At 44.2% G+C, this 24,481-nt stretch overlaps 1 protein-coding gene across 3 annotated transcripts in view; it reads right to left on the bottom strand.

Annotated features, from left to right (window-relative positions):
• The window catches only part of LOC139263032 (protein phosphatase 3 catalytic subunit alpha-like), a 585,203-nt gene that overhangs the window by 70,902 nt on the left and 489,820 nt on the right, over positions 1–24,481 (bottom strand). For all 3 annotated transcript variants that reach the window (XM_070878500.1, XM_070878499.1, XM_070878501.1), the window contains 2 exons: positions 5,178–5,255; positions 4,055–4,149 (listed from right to left, as the gene is read on the bottom strand). In XM_070878500.1, the coding sequence (XP_070734601.1) occupies positions 4,055–4,149; positions 5,178–5,255 (173 nt within the window). The remainder of the gene's footprint in view (positions 1–4,054; positions 4,150–5,177; positions 5,256–24,481) is intronic.

Genomic DNA, 24,481 nt, shown 5'->3' on the forward strand with positions numbered 1-24,481 from the left:
AACATGTGGGACCTGGCTGCCCACATAATGAATTGCTGCAGACTGCAGCAAGCCCATCTTGGGAAAGATGCTTGAAGTCAGGAGCCACCTAAATGCCAAGAAATTGCAATTAACACAAGGCAGCCAGTGCTCTCGTACTCCAATCAAAGAAGCACAACTCTAGAGTTCAGAGTACATATGACACACATTGTAACTACAGGAAAAATGTAGGGCACACGCACATTTACAATGTTTTGACATTAAAATTTAGTTGCACCGCAGTTGTTTGTCAAAAGAGTATTCATGCAAAGATTTAGGAGCCTCAGATATATGCTGGGACTTGCTTTTCTGGATCAAATATTAATGAAAAAAACAGTCAGACTTAAAATGAAGGCAGCAAAACAGCTGTCTGGGAAGTAAGGGTCGACCTGCATAACGTGATGCTGATGATCACAAATTAACTGAATGTTTATAGACTCGAATCTATTGTGATTCATGTCGGCAGTGAATTGCACATGGGAACAGATAGGTCCATGTGGGCACTATCTATAACTCCCTGGCCCTTCAGGAATCCTGCCAATCTGTAGCATTACAGGGTCCATGCATGTTGATATTAACTATGTATGAAAAATAGTGCAGATTTCCTGCTACCACCAGAGCCCTGCCCAGGCTCAGGCTCAGGATCACCAGGCTTTTCTGTCCCAGGTCATTTACATGACTAGGGCATCCCAAGAATAGGCCCTCACCTGGGCCTAGCACAAGTCGAGGGCCAGGAAAGTAGTAACATTTGTTTTTTTTTATCAACATAACAAGTTAGTGTTCATGAACCTGCATCAGTGTAACATAAATTGTTATGCAGAAGAAACTAAAAATATATTTTTTAAACTGAACATTTTTTATTTAGCTCATAGTTGATCTCCTGTGGCATTGAACATCAGAAGTCAAGACCTTTACTGGTTTAAAATATGTCATCTGATGCTGAGTGCTCTCACTGAATCATTTATTTCCAGGCTGGCTTTGCATGGTGAGAACATCATTTTTTTTTTAATGTACGCACACCCTTTGAATGAAAAACTTTGAATTAAATCTCCCACGAGTTGATCCATTAATTTGTAGCGCACAGACCTCTAATTATTTATATAATTTCCACTCAGGAAGTCTTGTTCAATTATTTATTTTCACGTCAGCTCATGGAGTCAGCATCTCATTTCATATCATGGTTACAGAATACGTTTCACACAAAGTGTGAAAGGAACTGTGCAGTTAGCACATGATTTACACCCAGAAGACTTGATGCAAAGCATACTTGTAGCACAACCATTTACTTATTTAATTTTTGTCTGGATTTTGACGGGGGGTGGGGGGGGGTGGCATTTTTATTTATTCTTATCTATTTTCATGTCAACTTTGCATAGTCAGAACCTGATTTAATTTGAATATTTATACATTTCATACTCAGATGATAGAAACTGCAGCAGCAGCATATTTTTAAACTGAGAATATTTAAGTAAGTAATTTGTACCCCAGACACAATCACTTTTTTTACTTGGTTGTCAGCTAAGAGGCCAGGTCTCACCTATTAATTAAAAAATAGATATATTTCTATTGTTAAGCCCATCGCTAATTGTACATGTATACGTACAGAGTGTGATGGAAACCATTCAGCCAACAGATTTTTGTAAACTTGGAAGATTTCATGAATTGATTTGTATGCAAGACACAATCATTTATTTAGTTGCCTGCCAGCAGGTGTTATGCCTTAACAGATTTATTTGTTTTAGAAACATAGAAACATAGAAACATAGAATTTTCAGGGATTTTTTTGATGAAAAATATTAAAAAGAAAAAACTGTGGAAATTTAAAAATTATACAGTACTTTTGTAAATCCTTTCCTACTTCCTCATTTGGTCACTATGAATAAGAATCCTGTTAACTGCAAATGAATGAATTTTGGATATGGAGTTTGGAGGATGGAGCCTAGGAGTAAGTCAAATGGGAACAATCATCCAATAACAACAACATGCAATGACCCAGCATCACCTAGTGTAGAGACATACCTAGGGGGACTCAATTGGAGCTCAGTGTAATAGATTCGTAGTTTAAACAATAATACAGTAGTGCAATAGAAATAGCATTGCAGAAATAACATGAAACAAAATTGTGATAAGTATGACAGGAAAGGCGCACATGTGCAAGACTTTTGATGTTATGAGAAAACTACTGAGTAATATTTACGATCAATCTACGAATGTAACTACTTTATATAAAATACCACAAAATAGACTTGTTAGTAAAATTAAAAGGACAGTGGCAGCATGGATATAAACTTGGATAAGGGATAGAAAGCAGAGGGCAGAGATGAATGGTTGTTTTTCAGTCTGGAGGGAAAAATGCAGTGGTGTTCCCCAAAGGTCTGTATTAGGACCACTGCTCTTTTGATATATTTTAATGACCTGGACTCGGGTATACAAGGCATAATTTCAAAGTTTGCAGATGACACGAAATTCAGAAATGTAGTAAACAATGAGAAGGGCTTCAGGAGGACATAGACAGGCTGGTGAAATGGACAGACACAGAAATCTAATGCAAAGTGTGAAGTCATATATTTTGGTGGGAAGGATGAGAAGAGACAATATCACCTAAATGGTACAATTTTAAAGGGGTTCTAAGAACAGAGATACCTGGGGGTATATGTACACAAATCTTTGAAGGTGGCAAGACAGGTTGTGAAGGCTGTTAAAAAACATATGGGATCCTTGGCTTTATTAATAGACAAATAGAATACAAAAAAAAGGAAGTTATGTGAAACCTTTCTTTAAAAAATGGTTAGACCTCTGTTGGAGTATTGTGTTCAATTCTGGGCACCACACTTTAGCAAGGATGTCAAGGCCTTAGAGAGGGTGCAGAAGAGATTTACTAGAAAGGTACTAGGGATGAGGGACTTCAGTTACGTGGATGGACTGGAGAAGCTGAGATTGTTCTCCTTAGAGCAGAGAAGGTCAAGAGGAGATTTGTTAAGAGGTGTTCAAAATCATGAACAGATTTGATAGAATAAATAAGGAGAAACTGCTTCCACTGGCAGAAGAGTCGGTAACCTGTGGACACAAATTTAAGGTAATTGCAAAAGAACTGGAGGTGACATGGGGAAACATTTTTTTACGCAGCAAATTATTATTGCCCAACAGCGTGGTGGAAGCAGATTCAATAATAATTTTCAAAAGGAAATGGGATAAATACTTGAAAGGAAAAAAAATTACATGGCCATGGGGAAAGAGCAGGAGAGTGGAGCTAATCAGATAGCTCTATGTAGAGACAGCACTTGCATAATGGGCCAAATGGCTTCCTTCTGTGATGTATCATTCTATGCTATCAACTTTTTTTAAAAAAGGTGATTTTGAAAAATTATCTAGATCACATGCCATTTTGTTTAATAACATCTGAAGTATATAAAGTTACTTTGAAAAGCAGCAGGATGATTCCACTCACCATTTCGTCAGCCGGACTTAGTGAAGGCGGTTTTGAAGACCAAAGAGACCACAAAAACTAAGTCTTAAACTCTCTTTTATGATGACAGAAGGAGCAGGAGTGTTCGTCTGAGTCCCACAAGGACAGTATCAGCCTCTGCTGCCCAAGGCTCCACCTCCCCCACCTGTGAGACCCTGCCAAAATCCTCTCCCCACCACTTACCCTTTAGCGCCAGGCAGCCTCTGCGCCCCCTGATTCTAACCACTTTGGGTGAGCAGCTGGCTGGCGGGTTGTAAATGAGGCCCAGGAATTAAAATAGTCCACGTCTCACATTGACGCTGTCGGTGTTTGATACCTCACCGCCCACCCCCATCCCCTGGATTGTCACCTGCTCCCAGTTAAAATTTCCCCCCTTGTCTCCTTTGCTGCTCTATTTAAAACAAGTAAATCAACTCATCCTTTGAAGTTGACATAATGATGGCTGTTCATGTGGACCATGTTAGGTAATGTAGAGAAAATATGTACATTTGTCAAAAGTATGCATACATTTACCAATGTTTTCAGCGTTACATATTCTATATTGGCTTAATTTACAGTTGAATTCCATACCTTTGTTATTGTAAACATCAAGGTAATTTGGTGCTGAAAAGATTGTGATAAGTGAAGGGAAGCCTGTAGTTTGACTCTTCCTGTACATACGATAGCTGGAAGATAAATGCATGATTAGTTCACAATTATACATTGTTTACATTTAATCCTTTATGCTTTGCCACACTTGCTAGCCATCCAGCAATAAATTTATATTAAGCAAACAAAAACATACTATCAAAAGTAACATTTTCACTTTCGAATAGTAATCAAAAACAATAGTTTTAAATGATGTAGTCATTTAGAAGCATACAATGTCTGGATAGAAAAGCATACTTTACCCTTTAAAAAAGCTACATTAAAATATAGTTTTACTAATCTAGATTCTATATTCTGCTTCAATACAAAGCATGTAGAAGTACAAAAAATTCAGATTCAATTGGACTTTCATAGAACGGTTGCAGCGCAGAAGGAGGCCATTCGGCCCATCGATCTGTCAACTTTGTTATCGTTTTAACCAAAGTAATACGTAGCTCTGTTGCCCAAAGTAGTAATAAAGTAGTAGTAATAACTGGAAAGAAGGATACATTAACAGCTCAACTTTAGAAGTATTAACATCTTAATGTTCACTGTTAAACACTGCACTTTTTTGTGTAGACTACAGTTTAATGCAAGACCTTCTCATAGTGAATATGAACAAGAGCTGTTGGACTATATTCAATGCAGGCAGTTTATCTTTATAAATCAATTTTACCTTACTATAGAATCAAATAAACAGGCCTCAAGTACTCTGCTTTGGAGAGAGCATAAATTTCAAGTTAAACCAGTTGGGGGGGTGGGTCAGACCTCAGCTTTGTTGGAATTGCGGCACATTATGACCAGACCTAGAAATTTTGGTCGTGGGGGCATGGATGGGTCTTCTGCCTGCGTACCTTACATCAAGGTGGTGTGTTGGGGGGAGTTTCTGGGCTACCCCCGAGTGCTGCAACAAGCTTCTCAGGTATTTGTCCCCGGAAAAACGGGCATTGCCCAGAATCAAAGATCAAGAAATTGGGTCCCAAAATTTTATAACTGTATCATAAGACAACTTTGTTTCTTCAAATTTTTCAGTCTACGCTGAGCATGGAAATGTTTATAAACTTACCCCGCATCTTGTGCTTCATGGGCTCGAATAACTGATAATAAATTATTGTTCTGCAGAAACTCACAAACAGCAGGATAACTGAAAAAGAGAACATATACAACAGAATCACGAAGTTACCTCAACCAATGTATTAACTGGAATTGGAAAACTGGAGGATGCCAACAGGAAGCACTAAGGTGCAATTTAGTTGTTAAGTCTTGTACCCATAGAACAGATAATTGTCCTTGAGATAATTTGCCTTGGCACTTTGTTTCGGTAAATCTTGACATCTGATTGGACACTGCAGCCTAGATTTTTTGATATGTTGCAGCTTACACCAGAATGGCCCATTCTCATAGTTATGCAGTGCACCAGGTGCAGATTTGGAATTTCTAGGTGGGAGCAGAAAATTGCATGTCGGTGGAATTTAAAGGGATAGAGACAATTAAATGGGAGGCTCATAAAAGGGAGACAACAATTCTGAAAATCGTTGGAAGCGTCCAAAAAGCATTTCAATCCATTAGCAGCCTTTACCAATACTGAGGATTAGAAATTCAAAATGTGAAAGACAAAATTAAAGGAAAAGTAAACCTACGGTGTAAACATGAGTCTGAACACAACAGATGGAGGAGCTCAGCAATCAACAACAACTTGCAAAATGTCTATAGGCACTTCACAGAAGCGGAATCAGACAAAAATTTACAGAGACAAAGAAGGCAAAATTAGGAGGGTGACTAAATATTTGGTCAGCGATAGGTTTTAAGGAGGGTGTTAAAGGAGAAGAGGAGGAGAGGTTTAAGGAGAAAATTCCAGAGGTTTGGCCTAGACGGCTGAAGACATGGCCAACAATGGTGGGGCAAAATGAGTGGGGGATGCACATGATGCCAGAGTTGGAAGAACACAGAGTTGTCTGAGGGTTGTCGGAGTTACAGAGATAGGAAGGGGTGAGGACATGTAGGGATTTAAACGCAAGGATGAGAATTTTAAAACTGAGGCATTTGCGGTTTTACCAGCTATCTATAAACAGACATAAAATTGTCTGAGAATGTTTTTCTTGGAGTATAAAAAGTCAGTTCTGCTTTAATTTTTTTTTTAGTTTTTAGTTTTGCCAGATACAGCCAGAGGATCAAATTGAATTTGCCTTTAAAGCATCTCTCTCCATTCATTTGAGAGATGTTTAACAGTTATCATCATAAGCCAATTTAGTAACACAAGCTCTCAACTATAAGAAATACAGAGTAACAGTTAAAAAAATGAGAAGATGCCTGGTGAATCAGGAATGAAGAATAATTGAGAATCCCACTCAGAAAGCAAACCCTTGATGCATGGCCAGCACGTCTCAAACAGAGACATAACCAGCACATTGTGGAGAGAGACAGAAATAACTTGTTGCACAGAGAGATTTAGCTTTGCCTGATTGTGTGTGTTGGAAAGAGGTCAAAAGCCTTTCTTATTAGTACAGGCAATTGTAAAAAGGAAAACATACAAAATAGCACTTCTTATGGTAATACAGAAACTGAAAGGACTACCTATAGCGTAGTTCTCAAAACTAACTGAAAAATGTTGTATTAAATTTAACCCAGTCAAATGTTGACCACTGTAATGCTGAATGAGTAATGTTGTTTTATAAATCTTGGTTATGTTACAATAAGCAGTTGTAACTTGTGATTATCACATTGTTAATCAGGTTATCTTTGCACGAGCAGAAAACTAAATAAATATGAGGCAAAATTCAACTTTGGCAAGCGCGCAAAATGGACAGTAGTGAATCAGCCATCCGTTATACACCCTGCCTGATTTTCCTTTTCATTGAAGTCAATTTATTTCCGATATCTATGGTCAGTCAAGAGTTAAAGGGGCCAAAATTGCCCATTTCCTTAAGGCCTCTTAACACCGTAAATCTGCGGCCACGCTGCGGAGTGCAATGGCCGCCAACTTTTTGTGTAATGGCCACCATTACCAAAATTCCACTCCTGTGATATCCTGGAGGTGCCCTGCTGCCCCACTACCGCTCCGTTGCTGCCGATCTGTGCTGAGTGCGTCATCACAGTGCATATCGCCGATGTTCCCCCCCCTTGGCGAAATTTTGGCGTGAAAATTGTCCACCCGCCCAACGGTGCCAAAACCTGCTTTTTCCCGATGGTGCAGTAAGACTGTGGCCTTCTGCAATGGCGGTGCAGCTCCCATTAAAGTGGAGGCATCACTGCCGCTGCCGCCATGTTTTTTTTTGTCGGCTGACTGCCATGTTGGACTAATAATTATGCCCCCAGGTTCGGCTGAGCCGCAAATGGGCAGCCTGGCATCCCTCTTGGGTGCCAGGCTGCTAGCCCAGCTGAAGCCTTCTCTGGTGGCCCAGTGAATCGAACTTTAGAAATCGCAAAGACTCTCCCCTTTAAGTGAAGGGAAGAGCTGTGGAGATGCGGTGCCGTGATGATGTCATCAGTGCTACGCTGATGACTGACAGCAGTGGCCGCTCCACACCACCCCAACTTCCTCCCCTCTAGTGTGCTCACTGCCTCACTTCCGCCCTCATTATGAGCAACTCCCGGTCAGCCTGAAAATAAAAGCCAAAGAGCGGAATTTCGTTCAAAAGGCCACCGCGGCGGTAAAAACAGTAGATCGAGAATAGTGTTGGTGCGATGACGCAGCCTTGATGACCCGGTCCGGACTTGGATTGGGTCTGTGGTGGAACCGTTGATCAGGATCACGGCTTGCATGTCAACGTGGAGCAGATGGAGGATAGTGAAAAACTTTTGAGGGCAGCCGTAACAGAGGATGCTCCATAATCCCTCACGGTTGACAGTGTCAAAGGCCTTTGTGAGGTCACAGAAGGCCATGTACAAGGGCTGGTGCTGTTCCCTGCATTTTTCTTATAGTTGTCGCATGGTGAAGATCATGTCCATTGTACCCCTTAGTGGACAGAATCCGCATTGCGACTCTGGGTGGAGCTCTTCAGCCACAGGGAGAAGACGATTGAGGAGGATGCTAGCGATGACTTTCCCTGTGGCCGACAGCAGGGAGATTCCTCTAGTTACCGCAGTCGGACTTGTCCCCTTTTTTGAAGATGGTCATGATTACAGCATCTCTGAGATCTCCTGGCATGCTTTCCTCCTTCCAGATCGCACTAACGCTCTTCTCGATCTTCCTTGCTGCAATGCTTCATCTCACCCTTAGCAAGCTGGAGTGGAGCTTAATTATAGAACAAATGCGAATCTGTTCAAGCTCATCCGCCTCCAGGCCAGACCCAAGGTCGTCCCATCCTCTGTCATTGAACTACAGTACGCAGGCGACGCTTGTGTTTGCGCACACTCGGAGGTCGAACTCCAAGCCACCGTCAACACCTTCACCGAGACGAACGAGAGAATGGGCCTTATGCTAAACATCCCTAAGACAAAGGTCCTCTACCAATCTGACCCCGTCACAGAACACTGCCCCCCCAATTATCAAAATCCATGACGAGGCCTTGGACAACATGGACCATTTTCCATACCTCGGGAGCCTACTGTCAGCAAGAGCAGACATTGACGACGAGGTCCAACACCGCCTTCAGTTTGCCAGCACAGCCTTCGGTCACCTTAGGAAGAGAGTGTTTGAAGACCAGGACCTCAAATCTGACACCAAGATTATGGTCTATGGGGCAGTAGTGATACCCGCCCTCCTATATGGTTCAGAGATGTGAACTATATAAAGCAGACACCTCAAAACGCTAGAGAAGTACCACCAGGGCTGCTTCCGCAAGATCCCGCAAATCTATTGGCAGTATAGACGCACCAACGTCAGTGTTCTCACTCAGGACAACATCCCCAGCATCAAAGCATTGACCATGCTCGATCAGCTCCGTTGGGCGGGCTACATCATCCGCCTGCCCGACACGATACTCCCAAAGCAAGCGCTCTACTCGGAGCTTCGACATGGCAAGCGAGCCCCAGGTGGGCAGAGAAAACGCTTCAAGGACACCCTCAAAGCCTCCTTGATAAAGTGCAACATCCCCACCAACATTTGTGAATCCCTGGCCCAAGATCGCCCTAAGTGGAGGAAGAGCAACCGGGAGGGCGCTGAGACCTCGAGTCCCATCGCCAAGTGCATGCAGAAAACAAGCACAGGCAGCGGAAGGAGCGTGTGGCAAAGCAGGCTCCCCACCCACCCTTTCCTTCAAACACTGTCTGCCCTACCTGTGAGAGACTGTAGATCCCACTTTGGACTCTTCAGTCACCTGAGAATTCACTTTTAGAGTGGAAGCAAGTCATCCTCGACTCCGAGGGACTGCCTATGATGATGATGATGATGATGAAAAACAGTAGCAGAAACAGGGTCCTTTCACCCTGTATCGGGCGGAGGGTGTTTTCGGCACCAAAATGTTCTCAACCAATGCTGAACTTCACTCAGGTTATTGGAATAATTATTTTGTAATTTAATTTGGTTTGGTACAATGTAGATTAGCTTGAGTGAGCTAAATATGGCATCATATATTCATCTCAGATACACATTAATCATTCCTATACTGAAATGTATTATCAGCTACAGACTTATATTTATAGAAGACTCGAGGGGCCGAAATTGACCCCTTTTTTAAAGCCCGTTTCCCCCACTAAGAAGTGGTAATGGGGCGGTAAGGCCTTTCCAGCCAGGGGGCAGGTGGATGGTCCGACCTATGTGGAATTGCCCCTGGACTGGGGGTGGCAAAAATGGGTTTCCGCCACGCCCCGTGTTTCTGCCCCGCCCGGCACTCCAACCCGTTGTCGGGCATACACCGACCCCTTTCCGCCCTGCGAGGGAAATTTCCCCACGGGATCACAGCCATTTCATAAATTGTCTTTGCCTGCCTAATTGTTTTTATGACTTCTCTCCTAATCTTTTCAGATTCTCCCTTATCATGCACTCCCCTGCTATCTATGTACTTAATATATGCCTCTTTCCTTACCCTCAATTGTTCCCTTTTGGCTTTCTTCATCCATAGAGTCTCATTAGTGTTTAGTTTGTTCTTGCTTGTCACAGTTTAAGTCTTGGATATGTTTTTTTTAATTCTCTGCTTCACTAGAACCCTCCTATATTCTATGTTTATGTTTATCTCTGAATTCGTGCAATAGGATTTATGGTTTTATGTCACTTATTTTAACTCTAATACAAAAGTCTCTAAGGGTCACTGACCTGAAACATTAACTCTGTTTCTTTCCTCACAGATGTTGCCTGACCTGCTGAGTAATTTCAGCATCTTCTGTTTTTATTTCACTTATTTAAACACCTGGACTACAACTTTGCATCAATTCTTCTATCAATTCTGGGTTGTAATTTTGTGTTGATTGTGTGTGGGGGGGGGTGGGGGGTGGTGTTGGGCTGATCAGGCGAGGCAGCATCAGAAACTAACAGGGTTCGGGTTTCCAGAACTCTTGACTTTCTGCTGATTTTGATTGTCTACCATAGTTACTAAACTTCTTCATTCATCTGTTTTAGAGGAGCAAAATTATTTACACGAGTAGAATTCTGTTTCTTTGCATTTTCTTTACATCGATTAATGGTAAAAGGATCCACTAGTTTACGGTCGCTTTGAAGACCGATCGAATTTTATTCGCCCTTTTCCTTGAATTCTTAGTATTTATTATGTTTTTGCACTATTCTTGGTACTTGCTCCAACACTGCAGTTCCTTCCAAGTGTGATGTAAAAAAGTAGAATGAAAAACCTTTATTTATGTAGCACCTTTCACGAGCTCAGTATATTCAATAAAGGTTTACAGCCAATGAAGTACTTTTGAAGTGTAGTCACTGTTGTTATGTAGGAAATGTAACAAGTAAACAGGAAAGATGGTTACATGACTTTACGATGTATTGGAAAACATTGTAGTGACTTTGGGCTCAAGTTTCAGCCTGAGTTGCTCCTATTTTTTTTGAGCAATTAATTTAGAATGGAGTATCTTAGAAATTGCAATTCTCGCCATTTAGTTTGCTCCAGTTCTAGACAGTTAGAACAGTTTCATTTTAGAACAGATTTTTTTTTCCAAAAGGAGGCGTGTCCAGCCACTTACGCCTGTTTTGCAAGTTTAGGCAGCGAAAACTTACCCCAAACTAACTTAGAATGGAGTAAGTGTAGATTTTTGTACGCTCAGAAAAACCTTGCCTACATTTAGAAATCAGGCGTAAGGAAAAGAGATGGGGGGGCGGGGAAGAGAAGTTTACAAACATTAAACACGTGACTTCTTTATAAATAAAGAGCCATCATCAATAATAAATAATAAATAAATCAATAAATCAATCAAAAAAAATTAAAAAGTAAAAAATAAAAAAAATAATTAAAAAATCAATAAATAAAAAATTAAGTTTCTACTCACCGACTGCAGCACCGGGAGCCCTCCAACGGCATGCTCGGACGGGCCCCCCCAGTGTATCTCTCTCTCTCTGTCAGTGTCTCTCTCTCTCTCTCTCTCTGTCTGTCAGTGTCTCTGTGTTTCTGACAGCGAGGAATGGGGAGGGGGGGGTGTGGGGGAGGAGGAGAGGGAGAGAGGGGGGGGCGAGGGAGGGAGGGGGAGAGAGGGGAGGGAGGAGGGGGAGGGAGAGAGGGGAGGGAGGGAGGGGAGGGGGGAAGAGGGGAGGGAGGGGAGGGCCGGGCCGAAGACTTCGGGCGGTACCTGCCCCGCCGAAGACGTGAAGAGGGGGAGTGGACCGGACCGGACCTGGAGGGCCGGAACAGAGCGGGAAATGGGGGGGAGGGTTTGGGGGGAGCGGCAGGCAGCGGAGCGCGAGCTGAACGGGGGCGGGGGAGAGCCGGACTGGAAGGGGTGGGGGGGGCGGTGGTGGTGCAGGAGAGAGCCAGAACGGGAGCGAGAGCTGGGAGGGGGGCTGTGCGGGAGAGAGCCGGACCGGGAGCAAAAGCTGGGGGGTGCCGGAGAGAGCCGAGCTGCGGGGGGGTGGGGTGGGAGCCGGAGCAGGAGATCGAGGCGGGAGGTCCAGTCCTCCAGTCCTATCTTCGCCGCCCCAGTGAGCCCATTCGGCCAGGGCTAGGGGCAGCGTGCTTCGGGCACCTCCCACACAGCCTCGGGCGCCTGGAGCTACTGCACATGCGCGCGCACTTGAGCGAGTGCGCATGTGCAGAGGTCCCAGCACTGTTTTCAGCGCCGGGACCTGGCTCCGCCCCCCCACAGCTTGTGCTGCGCTGTGCCGGGGGTCTGGATCAGCCTGAGGGAGGGGAGAATACCGAAGTAAGTTTTTGGCGCGGTTTTGAGCATGGAAATCAGGCATGGCTCGCGGCCCGAAACTTGATCCCATTAAAAGAGTTACGGAGACAACATTAAAAAGTAAGCCTCGAAATTCCTCAGGGGTTCTGTATGGAGGCTGGCAGGAACTCAGGAAAATGACAGACTTGATTGTGTTGGGTTGCCGTCATTTCTAGGAGTTTTTTGGATGCCTTTTAAAGGGAAGAATCTCCATCCACCTCTTATAAGACAAATGATGGGCAGAGGACAGAGTCAGGGCTGGAGACTGAGACTCGTATGAGTGGAGGCCGGTACGCCAATTGATTGGAGGCGTACTACTGTCTATAAGGTGGGTCCAGACTCCCAAAGAGAGGAATTTTTTTTTAAATTCCAGCGCAGCCCCGTTACTCAGAGGACTGAGGAGAATGTAACTGGGGTTGGGTAGACAAACATCAATGGGTGAGCAAACATCAACGTTTCCGTGGACATGGGTCAGACGAGTGTCAGAGATGTGCCCATAATAGTTCTTGGATCTGCCTGCCCCATGCTAATCAGCTGCCCCCACCACTGATCCTGTATACTCTGGTGGGGTTGGTGCTGGAGTGTTTTGATGGGTGTGTTGCTGGCATAACTGCAGAGATGGCATCCCAAGGAACTTTAGGACACCAATGTTTCATGATTACATGAGTATGTAAGCATTTTATGTCTATAATATTTTTAGAAATTTGCATGTGTATATTTCTGTCTGTAAAACCTATTGTCACCTGTTTATATCACATTTTCATCACTCTTTCGAATCAACTTTTCTCATTATATTTTCCTATGTCCACACTTATAATGGAAACTGCCTATGTAAAGTTATCATGCTATATTTACATCCTCCCATCATTGGTAGCTACTGCAGTATCTCCCAGCTCCTCATCCTATACTGCAGAGAAACACGTATGCTTATACCAACTTTACTTCTCTGTTTCCCAAATTGCTGTCGGTTTTGCTATTTAACTATCAATAACAACATAAAATCAAAGCATTAGATAAAAATAAGGACAGAATACATGGGGTGGACATTGGGTCGTACCTCTGTTGCGGCATTAACCCGGGCAGAGCGATAAACTTTGCGCCGGGAAATGGTTTGCATCTCCAGCTGCAAAATTTACCAGCTGGGCCCTGAGTGTGGAGCAGAGTGCTAAGGGAGTCATTCCACCCTTCTTTTAGGGCGCTAAGCCGGCTGAGCAACTGAAAATCCTGAGGTAAACAATTGGCTTCGGACCACCCTAAGAGAGGATGCCATGAAAGAAAAATCTGAAAAAATCCCACCAAAAACATTCCAAATACTTTCCTGATGCCACACCCTCATGAATTTCAAAAATAAAAACAATCAGACTTACCTCAGGTAGACTTTCTCTCCTTCACTGTGGCCGCTACAGCTGGAACTGCCAGCTTTCTCAGGGGGTACCACTAGGGAGCGCTGCGGGGCGATATGGATCAGGTAAGTTTCAAATTTCGAGCCAGTGTTGCAACCAGAGGCGTTGTACACCGGCTCGCCTCTCCCGGGCGATACTGCTCCCCGCCCCCACAAACCCGGCACTGAATGTCTCTGCGGGGTGCTGGAAGCTGGCCGCCCACCCGGAAATGCTCACCGCCACTAATACCGCCCCTCCGGGGCGAAAACAGAGGCAGCAACGGACCGAAAATCCAGCCCCATGATTTTAAATTGGGGACTGAATTTCATCTACATGTCTTGGTTCAATTATTCTGTGTCCTCTAACCCCCACCATCTGAAGGCTACACTTGGTCTTGTGCTGTCATGGGAGATCAACTATTTATATATTAATTATAAATAATAATGCACTAGAGCATGATGCTTTTTCACCCAGAATTTTGAAACGATAAGTTCACCTTGACTTCCATGTAGAATTTGTAGTTGTCTAATATTAGATTGAAGAAGTCAGAGAGGACAAAAAATGTAATGATGTTCTGCCTGTTAATGCCTTTAGAATATTCTGTAAATATATAATACACTGTATTGACATCCAGTGGAATAAGGTTAATACTACACCATTCTTTAATATGTTGAATGACTCTGAAATTTGGATATGTCTAGGAAACAACAGGAAATTTTAGCAAGTCGCTGCATTTAAATTAGCAAACCATTCCTTTTTATTGATCTCAAGTCTACTATTCTATCTTCTCATTATATCCCTCTCTCCCCCCAGTAACACATTTAATTGTCTCTTGAGTTCTGTAAGTTATCTGCTTCAGTGGCCTTCCCCTGCTGAATTTGACTCTTCCTGTGGTGTTCAGTTGCTATATTAAGAAATGGCTGACACTGAAGTGTGTATATATTGCTGATGAGCTTTGCGTAGAATCATTACATGTAAGTTTATGAAGGACACAATGTACATTCTAAAATCAACATTCTGAACTGTTTATCAGATATTTTATAATTTTACAAAATAGCTAAGCACTGTACTAATAGCAATATTAATATCATTGATCTAATTAATGTTCAAAAATCTGATCTTTTAAATCTTTGTGGGTTACTTGGCACAATGCAGTTCATTTACAGGGTTAAGGGCCACAATATCTCAAATGTTTAATTCAGAACGTGTCACTAAACCAATCAGCTGTTACTTCAAAACAGCATTACTTTTCAGCTTCCATATTCATAGGAAATCTATAATTTAGTTACACACTGTCTCTAGCATTATCATTATGCACATCCAATTGCCTGTCTCGATCAGGACGGTAATGTCACTCTTGTCAACAGCATCCTACAAGAGTGAAACATCATTTAGATGATACAAGAAGTCAGAAAACGAAATGATTTCAGGAACAATAAACTAATGGGCCAGATTTTGCGGTCGCACGCCACCAAACGGTATCGAGACTTGACCCTGCACCCTTCAACTCAAATATATTTTGCCCACTAAGTTGCTGAAAGTGCGAGCTGATAATAGCACAGCGAGGGAAACAGGGCCTCTGGGACCTGCGTGAACAGGACAAGCATCAGATTGAAGGAAGGAAGGACTGAGAGGGAGGGTACATTCAATATCACATCAGATACTGAAAGAGAAATGAAGAGGGAAAATATTGAATTAAGAGAAAAAGAAAAAGAGACAGAAAGGAAAAGTAAGAAAAATCTCCTAAAACAATTCACAACCTAAAGGACTGAGACCCTACACTTATAATAGTTATTTTTGGTGCCAGAGAGGTTGATTGGTAGGCATTAACACTTAATTACGTCGGTACGCTTGCAATTACTATCCCTAAATATCTGTGGCGGGTTTAGTTTGTATCTAACGCACAAATACAGCAAATGCCGTTTTCATGAAGCTAACAGCGGAGCAGCACAACTCAGACTGCAACTTTTGGATATTGGCATTTAACCGAACATCTGCTCCTCGACTGAAGTTGCTGTACCAGTTACACATAAATCACATGAACACCATGAGCCACGCTATTATTTTGACGCAAAACCTGGCCCAATGTTAACTATCCATTAGTCAAAATCAGTCAGAACCTACACAATCAAGTTATGCTCTGTAAACAGCTGATAACTAATGGATACATCTTAACACAAGAACAACTTATGTTTATATAGCATCTTTAACATAGTAAAATGACCTAAGGCGCATCACAGGAAAGTTATTCGACAGAATCTGACACTGAGCCACATAACTCAGTAAGAAATCGGAGATGTGCAAGATAAGCGAATTGGAGGAATGTAGAGAGTTGTAGGGCTGGAAACACAGTATTTATGTTTCATTCCAAGAATATTGTAATATTTTGTGCTATGTGTAATAGTCCCCACCACAAGAATATAATTTCATAATCTGCTTATTGGCATCTGTTAATATACAAATCTCTTGGGAGGAGTTATAACAGGAAGTATAAAGTATCGCACAATTATGCAGGACTTAATCATATGGTTTCAAAAGTTGCTGTTTGAGATGAAGTTTAAAATCCATATTTATATAAATTGGGGCCAATCTTCAACTTCACCATAGCACCCCGATTTCTATTTTGAATGGGCTTCCCGCCTGAACCTGTGTACCGCTCATGCCTCCCAGCAGTAGGCCCTGGTGGGCATTGTCACAGCCACAGTGATATGATGGCGGTAGGTCATTGCATTTTTGGGGTGCTATTTCCATTAGGCAAAAGGGGTGAAATTTCAGCCCAATTATAAGAACATAAGAAATGGAAGCAGGAATGGGCCATATGGCTCGTTGAGCTTGCTCCGCCATTCAATAAGATCATGGCTGAACTTCGACATCAACTCCACTTTCCCGCCCTATCCCCAAATCTAACAAAAATCAAGGCACACTGCTCTTTTAAAAATATATTTTGGCAGTTAGAAAGAATTGTGTTGCTATTAAAGTCAGCACATGACAATACTCTCATAAGTTCAACATTACAACAGTGACTACACTCCAAATGTACTTCATTGGCTGTAAAGCGCTTTGAGATGTCCGGTGGTCGTGAAAAGTGCTATATAAATGCAAGTCTTTCTTTTTTCTTTTAATTTGTTGACATCTGAACCACTTAATTAATCAATTCAATCCAACTCATGCCGACTCCTTAGGTGGCTGTGGATAAATTGTTTTGTGGTACTGAGCCATACAGACCAGGAAGGTAGGATCATAATTTGAGTTCTGAGGTTTGCCTTGCTGGTGATTAAAAAATCATCAGAAGCCTTAGTAATCTAACTATCAAATGCCAATGCATCATGACATAAATAAACTTTTATTTAAAAAAGATTGTTAGAAATTACTATCGACGATATCAGCTGATGAATGCTTAACAACATGGATGATGTTCGCTGTCAATATTGTAAGAGGAAAAATAGATTTGGCATTATACGAAATGTTTTAAGTTAGTTAGCCAGAAAAGGTGTATAGCTGAAATCCTTGGCACTCAAAGTAAAGGTACAATTCAGACATGCCTATCTCCAGTACTCCATAAACCTCACTGTGTCTCAATGGTTTATTAGCACATTAGAATGTTATCTTATTTCTCTTGCCTCGACCAGATGGAGTTTTTCCATTGTCACTTTAGACTCCTTGCCCTGTTTATCTGCCCCTCTGGGTTTCCTGTGATGGGGCCTCCTGTAATTAATCATTCTGATATGTTATTTTCTTTACACACCCTTATAAAAGTGACCATTACAAAGGCCTATGTCCAAGGTTCATTCCTAACCCTGTAATTATAACAGAGCTCCATAGCCCCAATAACCAACCCGAGCCAAAGGCTGCCAGGTCAGCACATTCTAACAAGATAAGGTCACCCTAAAGAAGGCCTGAAACTATCTTAAGACATTGGTCTGTCAATCCAAGGTATTACTGATAAGGTAACCAATCAGGAGTCGTGGGAGGTTGTATTGGGGAAGTAAAGGGGTCTTTGAAATTGTATAAAAGATATAGGAATTTTCTGTTCGCAGTGCATTTCCACTCACAGGCGGCTGTGTTGAGAAATTGCTCCCGGACCGTTCGTGATTAAAGATCATTGAACCTTGCCTTTCTTCTCCATCTATTAACTTTGAGTGTTGCTACTTGGATTGGGACGAGTGTCGACCCCTTATATCAAGGGGTCCGCTCGTGGAAAGAGAAGCCTTTCCGTTATCCCCCTACAATATTTTAGTGGAGGTGTTAATCCAATGAGGTAATGTCTCTGTTAAAAGATCAGATGAAGGAATGTCATACACCTCAGTAAGCATTTATCTGTCCATTTTTTGGTGCTAGTTTAGGCTGGAGAAATTTATAAACAGCATGATTAAAAAGTGGACTGTGTCGTCCAAAATTTGCCACTTGACAACCATATCCAAGTGCTGCATTAAAATAACTTATTTCAGTGAGCTCTCATCCTCCAATTTCCACTTAACAGAATTAGCAGTCATGTTCCTCTAATGATGCAACCCAGTCAAACTTCAATAATATGTCCTCTGACTGGTTGTAAAAATGGACTGTGAAAATCAGTTTTCAACCAGAGACAGACGTTAACCTATGGAGCCCTACCTTAAAAAATGGATGAGGAATTGGCACTTTGTGTAAAATTAAATGTTTAAAAATATATAGAGCCCGAGCTTGGTCAGAGAACTGCCCACAGCTGCCGAGGTACCGCCCCAAATTTTTTTTTTAAGATTCCTCACGTACTGCCGGCAGAGGTTTCCTCCATGAAGTACCGCCGGCGCAACTTCCTGCCGCCTGCCCATTCCAGGGGCTCCAAAAATGGGATTTTCCTTTTGCACGATCCTCTTAAGATCGTGTTCCTGCCCGCCAGAACGACCGCTGACAAAAAGCTGGTCTGAGCTGGCTGTAAATCGGGCGGCAGGGAGAATCGCTAGAGTGCTCCAGCGCTGCACATCCCGGGTAGTGTCCATATGCTGCACCACTATTAGAGGTTCAGAATGAGTTCTCAGATCGACCTTAAACTGCACAGAAAGACTTCACAGATGTAAATGAAAAGTATTCCATTGAAGGGCAGGTGTTGTATAGGAAGAGGCAATGAGTTTCGAAACACAGTAAAAGCTCCATGGAGATGCTATACGGGTTTTTAGACCATTGAAGGCAGAACAGAGATATTGACAGAATGTGAGTGCACAGATGGTATGAGTTTATGGCAAAGTATTTAGGGGCCGAAATTGATGGCCTTACTGCCCACTGCCGCTGACTGCCACCGACATTCCTCTGGTCGAACCGCCCAATGCTACTTTCATCATGGCCTGGAGCGGGCAGAAGGGAAGAGCTGCCGGGAAGCACCCACCGACGTCAGCGGACGGCCAATGCGTGTAATTACACTCCTGCCCACTGAGATGCCATATTCATGCGGGCGGGAGTCGGTGGCAGGACGGCAGTGGACCACTGAGTGCAGACAGCTCTGTCCTCAACGGTAAGTGTGAAGATGCTGTAAAAAAGGTTTGTGAAGTTTATTTAAATTATTTATTTACAGGTACTTACCTGGATGGGGTCCCCTGAAGGTCGGCAGATGTTTTTTTTTGTAGCTTTTTATTATTAGTTCTTTGACACTCCGTGGGCCCAACTCCAGCCTCGGCGGCAGTTGGACGGCAAGTGCCTTTCCGCCGAGAATGAGAGCTCCCGCCGGCTGCCACCCAGATTGGAGGTGTACATCACAGATTTGCCGCCTGCCGACCTCCGAGGGACCTGGGTGATGAAAACCCCACCCAAAGAACCATCAGGGACCTTGACAGCCATCGGCGGTCCTTTGGGCGGCACTTGGACAGGAGGAGGCCTTCATCAAATTCGGGCCCATAGGCAAAAATGAAATCATGTACTGCTCTGTCAGGATGTGATAGTGAGAACAGCATGAGCTGAAGTATATAAGATGGAAAAAGATATATAATGGACTGCAAGGAACCTGAGGAACATGTCATATCAGAGGTTGGACTCTGCGATGTTGGACCTAAGAAAATGTGAACTGAAATGCAAGCCTTAATGTGTGCCACTCTCAATCAATGGCAGCCTTGCTGCATTAGTCACCATTACTTGTCGTAGTCCAATCGCCTGATGACAGGACCCATTAAAGAGTCACATCATATGTGGACGGCAAGATATTCCTCGGACAGCAGTACATCTGAAGGAGATTTGTCTGTTTCTCAGCAGATACCCCAGATGACGTAAAAATGAGACACTGACCAAGTGTAGGTGAACAATGTGACTATATTGAATAGTGTAGACAAAGTGACAGAACATGCAAACAATTGAATCTAACATATGTACATTATCTCAGTCAAGTCACATTCACAACGAACCATGTGAAACAACAGCTACAACTTAATGAAGAGTAACCAACATCTCCACCACCAACACCCAACCCTCTACCCACTATCACCACCTCTCTTCCCCCCCCCCCCCCTCGAAGTGAGGCCCATTGTCCTCTTCATGGGTCCGCCTTCACCACGGCGAGCCGCACCCCTGCCCCTCACCGCCTCTGCTCCATCAAGTTGTGCAGGAGGGCAGCCGGAGCGCTGCTGTCGTGTCGTCTTGGAGAGAACATAGGGGGCGAGACAGAAGCCGCTGGCATCTCCGGCTCCTAGGGATCTGTCGGCCTCGATGGTGTGGGCTCAGGGGGTTGCATGACGTGCCAAAAGCATCGATTGCCACATGGCCTCTACAGAGTTGGTGTTGCGCTCCACCGCACTAATGAGCCGCGACATACTGGCAGTATGCTGCTCAGCAAAGGTGGCGATGCTGGCAGCTATCCCAGCCATGGTCAGCAGCAGATCTCGAGCGAGGTCAACGCTTGTCCTCGACAGCTGGACCATTTCCTGAATTGCTGCAAGCCGTCCTCCATTCTCATCGGCTTGTTGCATCATCCTGGCTGCTTGCGGCTTGGAGGCTTTTCCGGCACGGCTTCTGCGCCTCCCACCACTTGTTCCTGCTTCGTCCAGTTCTAATCCCAAAAGGTCAGACCCCGATACCGATGTTGGCCCGAACAGGTGGCACACATGTCAGGAGGCTGGAGTCCTCCTCTTGCAGCTCCTCGACCTTAAATGGTTCTCCCTCCTGGTCTTCGTGTCTCTGGGTGGCGGAGGTGGATGCGGTGGATTTGGGTGATCTTGAGGGGGGTGGGGGGGCGGTGGTGGAGGAAAGAGCTGGTGTGTTGGGCTGGTGACAACGTCGGGGTGGGAGACGTTGGTGTCACACACTACCTTTGTGTGCCAGAGGTGGATGGAGTGCATTGCTCGGTGCTGTCCGAATCAACATCTACAAGTAGAGGACAACATTTGATGTATAGCTGGGAAGTGGGGTTGCTCAAGCTGAAATATGATCCATAACATTTTACATTCTTACTTCAAGGACTTCCATCGCAACATGAGAACACCATTAATGGCCGGTACAAAGTGCGTTAAAAGGCATTTGACTTAACATTGCATGACCTTGCATGACATGAGCAGATCGCAGACCAGAGATTAGTGTAAGCTTATCATGCTCTCGCATGGGATCTGCAGCAGCCTTTGTGGTGGCACAGGGGTGGTCACCCACCAACGCCAAGGCACGCTCCTCTAGGCTGGTTAACTCGATGACATCTGGTGGGCTCCCTCCTGTGCCACTCAGGCTTGATGCATTGACTGATCTTTACTTCTGCAGAAAGAAAAGTTGCAGCCTTTACCCATTTTGCTTATGCAACACACACACACACACACACACAACTGTCACAGAACCTTTTGGAGAGTACGGGAGTGCAACAATAAATGTTTACTCACTCTTGCTGACACCACCACATCATTCCATCATTTCTGACATTGGTCTCCAACCCGCAACATGTTGTCCACTGAGGACATGGTCTCACCAATCCTAAGGTGTCTATATTGGGGCAGTGGAGGTTTGTCACGACCATCCCAGGGTGAGGTCTTAATACCAGCGCTCCACCTCAGATACAATTTCCTCCAGCTCCTTCTCATTAAACCAGGGAGCTCTGACTTCTTGAAAGCTTTTTTTGGCACACATTATAACTTTCCTGGATGGATGGCTGATGATGATTTTGTTTCTCTCTCTCCAAATATGACCTCTCTGCAACTGGCAGGTGCAAGTGAGTGCACAGCTTTCATGAGCATGTGCAGCTGTGCCATCAGCCCCAATCGCGGCAAAAGTGATGTCATTGCCTACAAGAAACTACAAAAAAAAATCGCAAATCGCGCGCATACGCGTTGCATGGCCTCCGATGTTTGCCGAGTCGAGAGGCCTGCACCTACCACTCATTGGTGCCGCCACCTGCTCCCGCCCGCTCACACCCGCTGCCGCCTACAGAAGTGTGGCAAAATTCCCGCCCGACAGGCCCCAACGGCAGTGGGCGGCAAAAACTGAAGTTCCGCCTGGAGACTGCTGAGAAATGGGCGGGCTTTAGCTCTGACCAAGTTCGGGCCCAAAAGATTCCACTGAAATATTGGTATTCTAAAGGTTAAAAATCCTTGAGTACATTAACCAAAGAGATGCACAAATAATGATGTTACAGGCAGGTAGTTGGTGCCTGTGCCTCATGTCACATGTCACGCCCAGAATTTTAATCTGGAGGCAGGTTGGCAGCGTGTCGGGAAACCCAGGAAGCAGTGCCTGATTAGCATTTCAAAGCTCTGTTCATCACCCACACCCATCCATATGGAGAGGCTGGCTGGCAGTGAATAGGTAGGCCGGTGGCACGAGGCCACAGAGAGGAGGGCGGGATTAGGCTGGGGGTGGTCGGGGGGGCCGGAGGATTGGGGGGTGGGGTGGGTGATCGAAGGCCTTGAGGGGGGGATCGGAGGCCTTGAGAGGGGGGGGTCGTGGCGATTGTGGTGGGTGGCCGATGCAGGGACACCTAAACCAACAGGTAAGTTCGTAACAGGTAAAAAGACTTGCATTTATATAGCGCCTTTCACGACCACCGGACATCTCAAAGCGCTTTACAACTAATGAAGTACTTTTGGAGCGTAGTCGCTGTTGTCATTTGGGAAAAGCGGCAGCCAATTTGCGCACAGCAAGTTCCCACAAACAGCAATGTGATAATGCCAGATAATCTGTTTTTGTTATGTTGATTGAGGAATAAATATTGGCCAGGCACTTACCTTGCCTGAGAAACCTAACCAGCTAGAGTTAAATTTGAAATGGTGGTTAAATCGGAGTCGCGCAGCCTCATTACAATATTTAAACGGGCGACGTGCCTCCTGGCAGCGGGTTGGCTGCCCGCCGCCGCCCCACCCCCCACCCCCGTTCCGCCTCCATTAACACCAGAAGTGAGCGGGTTGGAGTCGGGATTCACTTTGTTAATTAACCTCTCACCTGACCGCAACCCATCTGTTTTTTGGGGCTAAAATTTACCCCGTGTCTGCACTACCTGGAGCATGATGTTTGTGTGCTGGCCAGTTGTCCAGCACCAGGCTGAAAATGCAAATCAGATTTGGGAGAATTTCTCCTGGTGCCACCAGAGCCAGCCCATAATATTTGCTCATTCTGGGCTATTATACATAGTGTCTCAGCCCACATTGAATTGGTGATGTGCACTGTTAAGCTGTGAGGAAATCCAAGAGCTTTCCCATGTTCAAATCTAAGGTGACCACTATGTCTGGCTAATCTAGAAAAAATTTTTTTTAGCAGCTCACTAACATGGTGGATAGAGGAGTGTCTGTGAATGTTGTCTATATGAACTTCCAGAAGGCATTTCACAAGGTCCTGCTCAAGAGATAATTAGCTGTGAATAGAGAGTTGTATATCCAACAAAAATGAATTGAGAGTTGTATATCCAACTTTGCAGATGGCACTAAGTTAGGAGGTACAGTACGCAATGTAGGTGGATACAGGAAGTTACAAAGGAACATAGACAAACTAAGTGAGAGGGCAAACCTATGGTGGATGGTGTTCAATATGAGGAAGTGTGAGATCATCTATTTTGTATCGATGAAAGACAAGTTGGAATATTTTATTAATAGTGAGACTAGGGTTGCGAAATTGGACCTGTTTGCGTCAGCCGTCAAAGCAAGTTTGGAAGAAAAAATGGCAACCGCCTCGCTTCAGGTGAGTCCCGTGGTGGCTGCCATTTTGGGCAGGTTGGCAGCGCTGCCACTGCCTGCGCTCTCTCCAGATATTTAGATGAGGCAGATCGTGATGTCAATGAGTGTGCAATGCTGATTTGATGCACAATCTGCCATTTTCGACGTTGCTGCTCTATTTAATGCCTCTGCTAATCACGACCAGCCAACCAACTGTCAACAGCAAGAATAAGCACTATTTAAAGGGATCATCAACAACTTGCAGCTAACTTGCTTTTTGATTTCTACTGGCTGTGTGTAAGTTTGTGCAACTGTTTGGAGCTTTCTAAAAATCGGCCAATACACCTAGCATCATGGTTGGACCCACAAGTTCTCTAGTGGAGTTGCCTATCATTTTATTCCCGGTAATCATGGGCTTCAAGCTCCGCACAAAACCTTTTGCAATGTTGGAACTGGACACCTGCATGCTCCTTGACACTGACGGGAGGCTCTCTGGCAGACCTGCCATTGCACCAAGCATTTCTGTACACATGCCCATCACCCTTCTTCTGAAGACCGCCCTATCGAGGTCATCATCTGAGTCCTCTGCAGCAGAACTCATACATGAACTTGCTCTCCGAGGCTGACTCCCAAGCTACCCTTTGCCCCTGGCCAGCCTT

Source organism: Pristiophorus japonicus, chromosome 4 (genome assembly GCF_044704955.1).
Source record: "Pristiophorus japonicus isolate sPriJap1 chromosome 4, sPriJap1.hap1, whole genome shotgun sequence".
Classification (NCBI taxonomy): Eukaryota; Metazoa; Chordata; class Chondrichthyes; family Pristiophoridae; genus Pristiophorus; species Pristiophorus japonicus.